The sequence below is a fragment of the Candoia aspera genome, chromosome 1 (assembly GCF_035149785.1).
Source record: "Candoia aspera isolate rCanAsp1 chromosome 1, rCanAsp1.hap2, whole genome shotgun sequence".
NCBI lineage: Eukaryota > Metazoa > Chordata > Lepidosauria > Squamata > Boidae > Candoia > Candoia aspera.
In genome coordinates, this window is record NC_086153.1 from 133097363 (window position 1) to 133112474 (window position 15112).

General features: G+C 42.6%; 1 protein-coding gene across 3 annotated transcripts; it reads right to left on the minus strand.

Annotated features, from left to right (window-relative positions):
- Positions 1-782: 782 nt before the first annotated feature.
- Positions 783-3988, minus strand: KBTBD11 (kelch repeat and BTB domain containing 11). Of its 3 annotated transcripts, none has more exons than XM_063313852.1 (2): positions 3058-3987; positions 783-2796 (listed from the first exon to the last, which is right to left on the minus strand). In XM_063313852.1, the coding sequence occupies exons 1-2, from the start codon at positions 3718-3720 to the stop codon at positions 1687-1689; spliced, it is 1773 nt and encodes a 590-aa protein (XP_063169922.1). In that variant the 5' UTR covers positions 3721-3987; the 3' UTR covers positions 783-1686. The 3 variants fall into 3 exon arrangements, with proteins under 3 accessions (XP_063169922.1, XP_063169913.1, XP_063169906.1); XM_063313843.1 differs by having other exon boundaries at positions 783-3683; positions 3876-3979; XM_063313836.1 differs by having other exon boundaries at positions 783-3988.
- Between the last annotated feature and the right edge of the window lie 11124 nt (positions 3989-15112).

Consider the following 15112-nt stretch of genomic DNA (forward strand, 5'->3'; position numbering starts at 1 on the left):
CATGATATGTAAACCTAACCATTACAATATGCACACCAGTTTAGGACTTAGTGTGGTCTGTGAACCAAGGCAATTGTGACTTAGCCAGCCAACCATGATTACTCAAAGTATGGCTCGGCATGGGCTGTGAGTGCTACTGATAATTTGAAAAATTAATTGGGGCAGCACTTTGGAAGACAGCTGATGGAATTAAATAAAGATAAATTAACTGAAAATATTTCAGTTCCAGATGCCTACAAGTATGAAGGTTGATGCTTTCCTTCCCAAAATGGGCTGCTTAGTAAGCAATGACTCAACCAAGGATTTAAGAAGAAAAAGGATATGACCTCTGTATATAATGAACTTGACAAGTGAATTATTAACCATAATAAAACCAGTCTCATTTACAATCTAGCGCACTATCAGCACAAAATGGAAATCAGCTGGCTTAAAAACTACTCATTTTCTTATTTGAGCAACAGAAGAAGAAATTCTTATTAAAAGATTCTGGACAAAAAAATGAAGTCTTCAATACATTTCAAGTAAGCCTCAGTTGGTTTATCTTGATGAGTATTGATCTGCAGATAAAATAGTAATCTTACACAAACAAAAATCTCCCTTATTAAAATTTTACTGATATGTTCATTCCTGCCAATTTGTAAAGATTTGAATATGCAAGTTACAGTGCAAAACTACGTTTAAAAAACACCAGTGTATGTTAAGACTAAAACTGATTATATATTTCTAATCAATCTTGTCTAAAAAAAGGTTGCACATTAGGAAAAAAAACGCAAAACCAGAACTGAATAGATATATTGGTGCTTCTTTTTTACTCTCCTTCTTTTCCCCATATATACAAATGGGAAAAATGCTACTTGTTTGAAACCTTAAGCTTTGCTTCTGTTAACTCATGCACTATTGTTGCAACTTCCTGAGGCTGCACAATGCCTTATCTTCAATAAAGATTCCATTAGATTTTTTAAAAAATTATGACCTGGATGATCACCGATTGCTTTTTCATACAAGCAGCATTGTTTTTGCCTATTAAACTTCCTAAATGGCATACCTTGTTACATGCACCTTGTCCTCCTGTGGCCCCTAGGTACTACTTGCATCCAGGAGCAAGAAAACCAAGCACAAGGTACCCAGAAGAAACTTCTTTCAAAGATGTGTATGTACAAAGAGAACACTGCCATAATCAAAATTCCTTTAAAAATTGGTTGCTTCCTAGTTTTTACACAGATCCAACATACTTCTAGATTAGAAAAGGGCGCAGATATGGTACAATCAAATCTGTTTTACAGCTTTTCACTGGCTGGTATACATGAGTGCCAAGAGATGAATTCTTTCCTACATGAAGTACAGTAAGGAAGCCTCTGAACAGCTAGTCAACACTTTAGGTGGAACATGATAATTCCCCACAGTGGTGCATGCATGCATGAATTAAAAACATTTCTGACAATGGTCTCCTATTTGCTTCTATACCCTCAAAGGAGTTGTTACATACTGGTGCCTTTCCACCCTGGATTAGCTTCCACTACTTCTATTGCCTTTGGAGCCCAACCATCGTTACCACCCAAGACTGGAGAGCTTGTACCTGCCCTCATCCACACTTCAGTAAAATCCCTATGCTGTTGACACCGATAAAAGGAAAAAGCACAGAGACGCACTGCATGCTAGGCAGTGGTCCCAATACCAGGTCAGCTCTTACAACGTTAGAGGACTCTCTGGCTCCCCAATTTTCTCTTTCTCTGGGAGGATAAGCACAAATGGGAGGAGGAGACCTTTCGTATCAAAGGGGGCTTTGAGCAGTTCTGTGTCAAAGGTGCCTTTAAGTCCCCCATCGGCTTCCACCTCCCCATTCTGAGACAAGTTAAAGCTCAACATCCCAGTCCGGTTGACACAATAGATGGTGCTGCCCAATGCAGCACAGCGAAACGGTTGCACTGGGCTGCCAGTGGGACGGAAGGAAGTGCACTGACGCCAGTGCTTGGCCACCGTATTATACTGGAAGACTTCCACGCCGCCCCCCTGCCCTTGCTCCCCACGACAGCTGCTCACATCAAAGCGGTAAATGAAGCTCTTGTAGGCCACCATGTCAGCAGAGCGTCGCCGGCTGCTGTTGTAAGGACACTCCTGCCACTCATCCCGCTTGGGGTCATACTTGAGAAGACGGTAGAAGAGGGACCCCCCTGACACGTAGATCTCCCCATTGCAGGTGGTAGCCTCATGTGCCACAGCAAAAGCACCCTTGGGCAAAGGGGTCACTGGGCTCCACCGATCTGCACGGGGGTCATACTTCTCCACTGTGAAGAGGCATTCTCCCCCCACAGCATAGAGATAACCATCCAGGGCCAGGAGCTTCAGCTGAGCACGAGGCTGCCCCATAGGCTTCACCTGGCTCCAAGTATCAGTCAAGGGATTGTAGCAAAAAACCTTGTCCGACAGCTTGGGCCGCTGGTCTCCAGGGCTGGCAGAGATCCCGCCTGCTAAGAAAAGGTAGTTGTACAGGACACACATGGCGCACCCCTTGGCATTGGCTTCCTCAGGTAAGCGGGTGAGAACCCTCCACTCCTGGGCCCCCTCCTGGTAGCTGTAGAGCAGGGAGCTGCTCTCCTCCAGGGACACCACGGAAGAAGGGCTCTGCGGGCGGCTGCTCTCTCGGCTCTGCGGGCGGCTCCCCGCGCTGAGCCTCTCGAAGGCGTCGCTCACCTCTGCCACCAGCAGGCAGGCCTTGCCGGCCTCCAGGCGGCGCTGCAGGATGAGGTCGCGCTCGGCTCCGCTGAGACGCCCGTAGACGGAGGGTTCGCGCAATACCTGCAGGTAGTGGTCGCTCATAAAGCGGTAGGCGGCTTCCCGCAGTTCCGTCAGCCGCTGCTTCTTGGCCAGGCAGAGCAGCTGGTAGCAGTTCTCGAGGCTGAGCTGGGCCCGCATGGCCTCGGCCGCACAGTGCAGAGCGCACGGCATCTGGAGCACGCGGGCGCCACTCACCACCTCAGCCAGGTTGTCGTGCCGCACCTCTCCCATGCGCGCCGTGTAGACGTATTCCAGCAGCAGCCGCAGCGCTCCGTAGCTCACCCCCTTGACGCGCAGGATGTCCCGCGAGGAGCGCGCGCGGAAATAGTCGCTCTTGGCCGCCAGCACCGCTTTGTGCGCCCGGATCCGCCGCCCGGACACCTCGATCACCAAGTCTGGCTCCTCGGCCGGCACCTGGGAAGGAAAAGGCTCCGGCTGCTGCAGGGGCGGCTCGCCGACCTGAGCAGGAGCCCTGAAGGACCCAGGCTGCGGCTGAAGTCCGCCACGACTCCCTCCGCCGGCCTCTTCCTCTTCCTCCGACTCGGGTGCCGCGTTGTTAATATCCCACTGGTTCTTCACTACGCGGCGGCTGCTGCTGTTGCTAGACGAGGAGGAGGAAGGGGAGGTTGCGTCGATCTCCGGATGCGCAGCTTGGTCGCCGCCGCCGCCGGACGAGCTAAAGCACAGCGCCGAGCTGAAGCCGCAGGGTGCCTGCAGGGGAAGCTGCGCGTTCGGCCCGCCGCCGTCCCCTTCCTCTCCCGCCACGCTCGGTTCCATCGCGACGGGCTGCTCGCCGCTGCTCCCCGCAGCCTTTCCCTCGTAAGGAGCTTCTCCCGGAGGCGCTACTTGCTGCGGCTGCTCAGCCTCTCCGCAGCGCTTCTTCACCTCGCTGACACTCCCGTTCTCACCTGGGGAAAGGACACAGGACAGGGCTGAGCGGTCCATCGGCTCTCCCGCGCGGGCCCCCGTTCCCTCCCGCCGCCCCGTAGGTCAGGGGACGTTCCTTTCTGCGCTTGGCGCTCGCTCCGTTTTCGCACTAGTTTCCCGCCAGTCGGACTTATCTGGAAGCGAGGCGTGGCACCGGTAGCCCAGCCGCTCACCGCTGAACTTTTGAACTGTCAAGGGTACATAGCTCCGCGGCAGTCACCGAATTGTTCGGGCTGCCTGGTCCCACTGTTTGGCCAGGCGGGGCTTCTCTGGGTGGCACCGTAAAGATTAAAGTTCAGAGGAATACCTCCGTGCCAAGAGAGGTGGGCCTGAACGGCGCTGGGACTGCCTTTCGCTCTCCGCCCGCCCCTTTCCCTTGAAATTTTCTGATATTTTCTTTACCCTTTCATTTTATCAATGTGTTGCTCAGTTATCTAACCAAAAAAAAAGGGGGGGGGATTCAGTTTCTGCCAAGCCAACATTTCCTTTGGCTTTCACCCAAACTCTTTGCTGGTGATTCCATCTCTGTTAGCACTGGACACACCATGCCATGGTAACTTTAACTCTGCCCCTAGAGCAATATAACTGCGACCTCTAGAGATCAAGCAAATCCAGGAAATCTTTAAATGGACATATAATTAGCTTAGCTGAATATATTATATACATATATGAAGTTTTATATAATTTATTCAACAAAACTAAATCCCATGCTTTGTTTGATCACTGATAAACCAGCTGAGGCTTCTTCTGACTTCTATATTTCATCAGGTATTGGCTTTGCTGTATTTCAAGCCTAGGTAAAGGGTTAAAAGCTTGATCATTAGGAAAAAAAGGGACTAGTAGGCTAATTATAAATATACTTGGACCCTGGGCAGCTAAATCCATACACTTGCCCCTTTTGGTACACACTCATTGATCAAACAATCCTGTTTTGCAGAGGTAATTTGAGTGCACTATTCACTACTGAAAGATTCACTGATTGGCCTGCAGTGACATGACCTATCTGGAGAACTAGATTCTATAGAATTCATTTTCTATGTGAATGGGGTCATACAATGTTTGCACTAAAAAGGCTGCAGCATGATGTTCTAAGGCTGGAAAAATGCAAAGCAAACTGGTGCATGTGTGCACATGTGCAGACAGCCAGAGGCAGCTTCCAAAACACTGCGCAAGCCTGGAAAAAGCCATGACTGCTTTATTGAAGAAGACATGCTTTCTACATGCTGTTGGGCATTCCAAAGCAGCTCTTCTGAAGAATTTGTACAGATCCAGTAATTTGCATAGAATTAGAAGCACATGAATTCTACTTGATAGCTTGATCAATGAAAGGGTGCTATGTGTGTGCGTCAGTGCTTAACCGAATCAACATCATATGGATGGCCTTTTTAGCATGGTGTTGTAAAGATGTACATTATTTCAATTCATACCCTATCGTTCCATCCATGAGCTGCTTAAGTTAGCTAACAAGAGAAAGTAATAATTTAAAATGTTAAAGCCAAGTTTAGACAGCAACTAAAAACAATAACCAGTGCAGTTCAAATACATTGGGAAAAGAAGGCCCTAACTCCTTTTATACACTTGGAGAGCGTAGGAGCTAACAGCAACTTTTAAAACACTTCCAAGGACCAATCACAGTAATTTATCAACATTAAACAGCTAGAACTTGAGACTGCAGTAAACCAATAATGTTAATTGTTTTCCATAAAGCCAAACTTCATCAAATCATCAAATTTAGCATCAAATCAAATACTCATTTTCAACTCTGTGATGTCTTTCTACACAATATTATAATGCTACTGACTTATCAACCTGGTATCATCCTCTTGCAACCCTCCATCAAATGTGAATAGAAAGAAAAGTGGATTTATGATATCTAAAGAGCTCCAAGCACTTTCCAAAGCTGGTGTATGATTGAAGTATCAATTAAGTGAGACCCGATTTAGATGTGTCTTAACATTTTTATAGTTTGCAACATTCTTAAGTCTATAAGAGAAGTCTGATCCATACATATAAATAACCTGTTACAATACCAAATTAATTATCACTGTGATTAATTTAGTAATTTATTTACTTGTGATTAAGGATTTTTCTATTATTAATCAAGATCAAATGCGTGGACAAGAAGGGCTTCTGACAAGAGATGGGCTGCATCTCATAAAGTCTGGGAAGAATGGCTTTGGAAGACATCTTGCTAAGGTCACCTGGAAGTCTTTAAACTAAATCTGGAGGGAAAGGGAGATCATTACCTAGAACCACACCCAAAACGGAAGACCAAAGGCAGTAAACCTTACAACAAGGAAGAAAGTGATAAGTGGGAAGCAAGGGGTACTCAAGTATACACCAGGAGAAGCCACAGGGAAATTTAAGGAGAACATTACTAAAAGGCTCAGATGCTTATACATGCTTATACAATGTGCATAGTATAGGCAACAAACAGGAAGAACTTAAAGTCCAGTACAGGAGGGCAAACATGATATTGTAGATATAACTGCAACTTGGTGGGACAACATTCATGACTGGAACACAGTACTGGAAATTTTGTTCAAAAGAAACAGGCCCAACAAAAGAGGTGGTGTCACATTATATGTAAATAATTACTATACCTGTATTGAAATTCATGACTCGAAGGATAAAAAACCTGCTGAAAGTTTCTGGGTGAATATTAAGGGAAAAAGAAACAAAAATGACCCTGCTGTGGGTGTGCACTACAGGCCACCCAACCAAGCAGAAGACACAGATGAAGTTTTCACAAACCAAATTGCCAAGGTATCCAGGACCGTGCTGTGATAATGGGGAGCTTCAACTACCCTGACATCAACTGGGAATCAAACTCTGTGGCAAGCAGGAGATCCAACAGGGTCTTGACATGCCTTGCATACAACTTCATCAGGAGAGAGTGACCATGTCATCCTAGAATTCACCATATTGCAGGCATGGAGAACTGAAGGTAGCCAGATTAGTGTGTAAGCCTTCCAAAAGCTAAGAGAAAAAATAGAAAGAACTCCATGGATGGAAATCCTGAAGGGAGAAACAGTCCAGGAGAGTTGGGAAATTCTGAAAAAAAAATAGATAATTAAGGCCCAAATACAATTAATATCAAAGAGGAAAAAAAGTGGGAGACACCTGATGAGAATGGTGTGGTTTCACCAAGAGCTCTCTGACAAATTGAAAAACAAAAAGGACAAGTTTAAAAAAAAATGGAAAGAGGGGCATATAACAAAAGCAGACTATCAGGAAATAGCCTGAATCTGCAAGGATGGGGGTCAGGAAGGCTAAGGCTCAGCATAAGCTAAGGCTTGCTATGAATGCGAAAAATAACAAAAAATAAAGGGGGGGGGGGTTTGGGGTGTGTTCAGAACAAGAAGAAAGTCAAGGAAACAATTGGTCTGCTGGTTGGAGAAGATGACATGATGCTGACGGGCAATAGGGAGAAGGCTGAACTGCTTAATTCTTACCTTGTATCTGTCTTTTCACAAAAGGAAAAAGTCCAACTTGTCAGAAGCGTCACTGTGAGGAGCAGAAGAAAAATGCAGATAAAAATAGATGAGAGAACCCCTAGTTGCTCTGAATGAATTCGAGTCTCCTGGGCCAGATGGACTACATCCCAGGGTGTTAAAGGAACTGGCAGACATCGTCTCAGAGCCATTGACTGAAATCTTTGAGAAATCCTGGAGAACAGGGCAAATGCCAGAAGACTGGCCAATGTTGTTCCAATATTTTAAAAAGGAAACTACAGCTTGACATCAATACCTGAGAAAATCCTAGAAAAAACCTCCAAGCAGTATGTTTGCAAGGACTTAGAAATGCACAGGGTGATTACCAGAAACCACTTAGGCAAGAAAAACCAGAAGCAGGTACAAGATAGATGCTACCCAGCATAGCAAAACTACCTGAGGGAAGGATCTGAGTGTCTTGGTAGACAACAGATTAAGCATAAGCCAACAATGTGCCACAGCTGCCAAAAGAGCCAATGCAGTCTTTGACTGCATCAATAGAGGTAGTGTCAAGATCACTGGAAGTGATAGTACCATTCTGTGTTGCACTGGTCATACCACACCTGGAATACTGCACCAATTCTGGTCATTATGATACAAAAAAGATGCTGAGTAACTGGAAAGAGTCCAGAAAAGAGCAGCAAAGATGGTAAGGGGCTTGGAGGCTAAATCCTATGAAGAACAGTTAAAGGAACGTGGTATGTTTAGCCTAAAGAAGAGAAGGCTAAGGGGAGACATGATACAGTCTTCCTATATATGGAAAGAGGTTATGGATTTATTCTCCAGAGCACCTGAAGGTAAGACAAGATCCAATGGGTTCTTTACTGTGAAAGATCCAAACTTTAAATAAGGAAGAATTTCCTGAGTGTGAGAGCTTTTAAGCAGTGGAACTGCCTACCTCCTGAAGTCATGGGTGCTCCATCCCTGGAAGTTTTCAAGAAAAGATTGAATATTTGTCCAAGATGGTATGAGGACTCCTGCAGTGGACAAGGGAGACCTCTAAGGTCCCTTCTACCCTATGATTCTAAGACATTGATTAAATATACCTCTTGGGGAGGAGCTCTAAAGATTCAAGACCCGTATTTCACCAGTGTAGTAATAACAATAATTGCAAAGTGCAGCTTTTACCATTTAAAAACTAATAGAAAAAATAATCTAGTGAGACTTGGCAGTAGCATATTTACTTAGAGGGATTTACTTTTAGCCTAATCCTACAAAAACTTATTCACACTTAAATCCCATGGCATTCAATGCGGCTTGCTCACTAACGCGTATAGGTTTTGCTGCCTTAGGTTGCTTGCATCTGTCAACCACTGGCAGCTCAAATGATAAGTCAATGTATAGTTTTTTGCTTTTATTACCTGAATTTCTTGTGATGGATGGCATCCTTTGTATTCCTTCTTCAAAGTGTTGAGAATGTGGTCTTTTGTATTATTCTGATTATGTTTGACTGTCAGTGGGTGTCGAATATAGGCATTCCAAAACTGTTTCAGTGGAATAAATTAGCTGCAATACTGTACATTTTTTTCAGAACATTTTGTTGTGACTGCAAGATTTCATTCAGCTTCAAAGACATCTTCCTTTTCTTAGGGGGTCGTTGGCTACCTTTTTACCACCTATATAATTAAAAAAAAGTTTTGATTATCATTCATTTTCAGAATGAAACAAGCACTATGGTACATGTTTTGTTTGGAGTAATTCCCACAAAGAAAGCTTTTATTATAGTTGTATTCCTTTTAATAGTGGGTTTGTATCCCATAAACTAAACACATTATTTTTCCTCAGAGTTCCTTTGACCTGATATAAGTCCCAAAATGGCAGTTCGTTATCCTGTTTTTTACCGGAATTAGAGATTATAACATTTCTGTCCACTAATCAGGAAAACCCATCTAGGTATAACACCATACAATTAGTCTGGCACAAAAAATAACGATCCAGGGTGGGGATCTGTTTTTACCCACATCAAAAGGTTCATCCAGCTGATTTAATGTAATGAAGATGAAAAACATGTTCATTCTGCAATGCACCTGAAATGAAATTCACTTCCTGGATCACAGCATAAAACTGCAGCCTTCAACACACTGTCAAGTTACCTGACCTGCTAAAACTAATCTAATAAAAGCAGTTTGGGAGAGGTTTTTTTCATTTTTTCTTTTCACAGGAGTAACCTGGGAAAATAAGTAGTCAAGAAGCTTGCCCTAAATCAGGTTCAATATTAAGCAGTATCCACATCAACATTTTTAAAACTGTTCCTCCTACATATTGGGGTACAGAACATAATAAGAGTCCCCCGACAGGAGGAGATGGGGGGGAGAAATTAGATAAATTAAATAAATTAAATAAATAAATAATTTCCAACTACTAGTGTTGTTTACTATAATGTTTAGAATTGTTGGAGTTGGAGTTTAACAGAATCGGAAGGTCTCAGTTTGAGAAAAATTGGTCCAATCATGTGATACTATCTTGTCCCAAGACAGCAATGAATTTGATATTGAGAAATTATCTAAAATTAAGATTAATCTTTAAAGCATTTATGCTTATGCTAGGCTGTCAATGGAATTCTGAGCACATGTTTGCAGGAACAGTATATCTTGGCATTTGTGCCATAAAGATCAAAAGCTTTCCTTCATCCACACAAATTTCACATTAAGCCAGTTTTGTAAATCAGCAATTCCTTTTTAAAGATCTCCTTAATTTGACTTACTAACCAGAAAGAAATTGGTTTACTTCATAAAGTAAGCAGTTCACATTGTGCAAGGTTTTTTTTACTTTTAAAACTTTATTTGAAAATATACTGCACATAATGGAAAATGCTGTTCCAAAGACATTTTAGCAAAGATGTGTAAGTACAAGAAAAAAATTTAAGCAAATTTCATGTAAGGTTCCTTTTAAAAAGTTTTATGTGGAAGTTATATACACAGACACCATACATACATACCCTAGCATGCTGCAAAATGAAGTCTTAGCCTCAGACATAAATATTAGCCAAGCACAAGTTTTTCAAAAAGAAGTCTTGCATATGTAATACTATTCTCCAAGCCAGAGTTAAAACACGAGCCCACTTAGTTGTCTCAGCCAGAAGAAAGGAGGCTAAGAGGTTGTCATTTTCCTCTCCATTTCCATTTTAGTTTTTCCTCTGGAGAGAATCATTATTTTTTTAAAAAAAATCTATAAGGGTGCAAGTGGGATGAGTGTCACAGACAAGCCACACTCCTTACCCATTTATGAAAGTTTTTCATCCTCTCATGTGATGACCATGTGTGTGTGTGTGTGTGTGTGAGAGAGAGAGAGAGAGAGAGAGAGAGCGCACTTAAATGACCACAGAAACTGAGTACCTAGAGAAGCCCCTGTTTTGTAGGGCCTGCCTAGGATATTAAAGGGAACAGTTAACCAGGGCCGCAACTAGGGTCTGTGTCACCCAAGGCAAACATGGATTCCACGCCCATTTTGGCGCCCCCCCCAGCGTGGTGCCCAGGGCACATGTCCCGCTTGCCCCCACCCCAGTTGCAGCCCTGCAGTTAACAGAAGGGATGTCATGATTAACCCAGGAGGGTAGTTAAACTAGATCTGTGTGGGGCTTAATCCAATCTCTGGATTAATTCCCTTGGACAATTAAGTCAACTTCGGGGTCTGCACAATAAATGTATATGCTCACACACTCCATGGCCCAGTTAAGTGGTACAAACAAGGCCACTAAGTTAAGCATGTTACAGTTCCGATACTGACACAAACAAGTTAAATATTCACTTAAGTATCTCCTTGAAATAAAGGTACTTAAAAGTACTGACATTTGACTACATTATCCCTAAAAATATTTTCACTGAATCAGCATGAAATGAAAAACCACTTCCTTTTAAAACAACATAAAATTCACCATCTAAACAAGGATTTTTAAACTTTCTTCTCTATGAAATGCAGTATTTCAATATGGAAAGAGGGTTTGGGTTTAATTTCTGTCAGAGAAGTGGTCAAAAATGCAACTTTATAGCAATTTTGCCTCAACAACATGATTCATTACAACTACTCTCACAGTACCTATTAAAACTTCTTCACAATCCATCACTGGTCATAGCATATTCCCAGAGTGCTTAAAATAAGTACAATTACTTTAGCTAGTAAGCATACATTTTCCCTCACAATCTCTACAGCAACAGCAACAAGAAAAAAGCTGACAACCACACATTTCACTGATTAGGACCACACATGCATAAGTACAATAATTTCTTTTAAACTACATCAAGAATGAATTTGCAATGTAACTATAATATTAGCAATGGCTTCAGGTCCTTAAAAATGTTTAAATGGTATCTACAGATTTGAAATTAAGGTTGATTCATCAAAAAATTGTATTTAGGGTATACTGGATTCCCCAAAGAATGTATTTGAAAGGATTGGCATCAGTTTGTGTTTTTTTTATGGTGGAGGTATAGGAAATTTGAGGGCTCACTGACCCACATGATTTGGTCATGTGATCATTTAGTATCTTTTTGGGATTGTGTATTAATTAGTAGATTTATATTTATAGATTTATGGAATTTTTTTTTAATATTACACATGTTAAGGTAACGTTCAATTATATATCAAAGTTTCAGAATCTGACTGTTTATCCAGAATTGTGGTGGTACTGAGCATGGGAGGGGGTGGGGGCAAAAAGAATTATATTAACAAATTGGAAATGTGATATTATTCCAGATGTCAAGGAATGGTTATCAGAAGCGTGTCAGCTATCTGTTTTGGAAAAGGCAATTATTTTCTACCAATCAAAGGATGAAGCAATATGTGTTGTTATGGCAGAGATTTTGTGATGTCTAAGAATATCTTGTATTATTTACTGTATATTATAGTAGTGAATTCACTGGTAAACCAGTGACTATTGATAAGTATATAAGATAAGATAGGGTTTTTTTTCTTCCTTAGTTTGTATCTTTAGTTTGTATTTTTAATTTTTTTAAATGTTCAAGCTTCTTTTTTGGTTCACACTTTTACTTTGCAAGATTGTTGCTAGCTGCTTGGAGTTCTTTTATTAACCTTTAAAAACTCCATCAAGGGTTATGGGCCTAGGACAAAACCAGTGCAGCCCAGCAGAGCCAGTATACTGACCAAGAACTGATTTTTTGAAAGGGCTTTTGGCCTCACAGCCAAAAAGGAAGCTGCTTGCACATTTAAAGGGCAAAGTTCAGAAAACATTTTTCTTCTCTCTGAACAATGGAGAAAGAGGAGGGAGTTCCCCCCATACCAAAACTGACTGGTGTTAAGCGGGTGGGAAGTTACCTAAAGAGCACTATACACCTAAAACTAAAGCTACCAGCCACTGACAATCCTAAACTAGTGGGGTATGCAGATTGGGCAGAAGACATTACTGACCGTAAATCCACTAGTGGGCATGTACTTTTCTATGGGGGTGGAGCAATAAGCTGGGGAAGCTGTAAACAAGCTACAGTTGCACATTCATCCACAGAGGTGGAGTATGTGTCAGCAGCAGAAGCATGCAAAGAGGTTTCATGGCTCAAGCTACTGCTTGAAGACATGGGAATAGAGGAATCTACCCCTATTCAGGTCTACAAAGACAACCAAAGGTGTATTAGACTCTCACAGTCAGAAAAGATTAATGGGAGAACTAAACATATTGATGTTAAGTATCATGTAGTAAAAGACTTGCAAGAGCAAGGAATAGTCAGACTAGACTGTTGTCCCACAAGGAAGATGACAGAGGATATTCTCACGAAGCCGTTGCCAAGGAGCAGTTACCAAGAACTGTGGAAGAAGCTGAACCTTGTGGACTCTGAGACATGCTGACTTGAGAAGGGGTATTGAAATTATCAGGGGTCAACTCAGCATTGTCTCGCAAGCATAAGGGGGCCTCTCTAGCAAATGCATCTCTATTGTGCTTGTGGGATGTCACATGGGTCACCTGATTTCCACTTCCTCTTTCTTCTTGGGTTTGGGGATTAACAATCTCCATTACCTTTTGGCACACCTGCAAGCAGGAGGTGCTGCAGAATGCAGCTCTCGTCCTTTCATCTTGCTTGCAAACAGACATTTCTATTCCACATAGGAAATGTCTACAAAGAAACAGTGATGAATAAGTGCTTTGTACTACGAAGCTACTTGTATCCAGATCTACTGGATAAATGTAAGCTACCTTTTTTTTTTTCTCTGCATCTAACTCCTGTGTAAAGACTGAATTCTTTTCTGAATGTAATTAAGCTTAATGTGCAAGCTTCTTTTTTGGTCCATGCTTCTACTTTACAAGATTGTTGTTAGCTGCTTGGAGTTCTTTTATTAACCTTAAAAACTCCATCAGCTATGATGTATAATGCAGAGCCAATGTTTGGCTAAAAGACTCTTGTCTAAGACTTCTGTCTTTTCAAGCCTTTTATACAATACACGATAATGCCAATGTATCAAAATTTCCTGTGAGATTGTAATTTAATAGAACTATTGTTCAAATCCTGCTTTCACGGTATCTGTGAGAAGCAAAGGTGGGATCAAGTCTACATTCATGTATCACACCAAGCCCTAATTTTAACCACAGGCTATAGAATTAAGGATAGGGCCTGTTCATACATGGGTCCATACATATCAAGCTGAAACCAAAACCATATTATAGCTCAATGCAGGGCTTTTCGACCTTTTTCAGACTACAGAATCTGTTAGTTGAAAAAAAAAATTAATCCTCCAATCAAGGACCAAAGTTCTAATGCTAGAAAATAGGCTATGTTTACTTGTACTTTATTTTGCCCTTAATCTCTCACAGAATCCCATCAAGTTCTCATGGAACCCTGCCTCCATGGAACAGTTTGAAAAACCCTGGTTTCATACCTTGTATGACCTAGTCCAAACCTCTAAGTGCTTGTTTTATTGTCTGCACTGCTGCAGCAGATTTGGTAATACTACCTTTTGAAGTAGTAGGAAGCATTTTTCCTAATAGTGCACATACGCTGAGGATCGAGTTGCTATTGGAATTGTTGGGCCCATCTAGTAGAAACAGATGCTATGAGATCAGCTCTCACCTTTTTTTTCTCTCACTTAGTGCTTGCTTGTTTGGGGTTCATACAGAACTATCCTAGCACATATCAGGACCTACCTTGTAAGTCAGGCCAAACTGGATATGTTTGCTTCTGGATAACTTCTACTTTCTAACTCGATACTAACATTTGTTCAAGGACATATTGAAGTGGAACCCTGGCAAGACAGATTGGCTGTCCTTGGTTTCCAGACCCTGTGAGTAACCTTGAGGTTCTCCTGGACTCATGACTCCTGCTCGAAGAGCAGATGGCAGTCATGGCCAGGAGAGCCTTTGCACAACTGCGTGTTGTGCACCAGCTATGCCCATTCCTGGACCAATATGCCCTTCTCACAGTCACCCACGCCCTAGTCACCTCCCGTTTGGACTATTGTAATGCACTCTACATGGGGCTGCTCTTGAAAAGTATCCGGAAGCTTCAGTTGGTTCAAAATGCAGCAGCCTGCATAGTTTTGCCCAAGCCTAGACTTGCCCACGTGTCACAGCTTTTGCGGGAGTTGCACTGATTGTGAATTTGTTTCCAGGTCCAATTCAAAGTGCTGGTTATCCTCTTTAAAGCCCTACAAGGCTTGGGGCCAGGTTATTTGCAGGACTGCCTTTCCCCAGTCACATCCACCCAGCCCACCAGAGCAGGGAGGCAGGGCATGCTGTGGGTCTCCTCAGTGAGGGAGGTACATCTAGTGGGGCCAAGGAAAAGGGCCTTCTCCGTGGTGAGTCCTTCCCTTTGGAACTTCATAACCCCAGATATAAGATTGGCCCCCTCCTTGCTCCTTTTCCGGAAGGCCCTGAAGATATGGTTCTGTCAACAGGCCTGGGGACCCCAAGATGCTTCAGAGCCAATCAAGTGGCTGATATGAATGTGTATGTTGCCACCATGGGGTGTATATTG

Bases quoted from the DNA above. Each gene is read 5' to 3' on its own strand.
- KBTBD11 (XM_063313836.1), bottom strand. From the start codon at position 3,720: ATGGACCGCTCAGCCCTGTCCTGTGTCCTTTCCCCAGGTGAGAACGGG.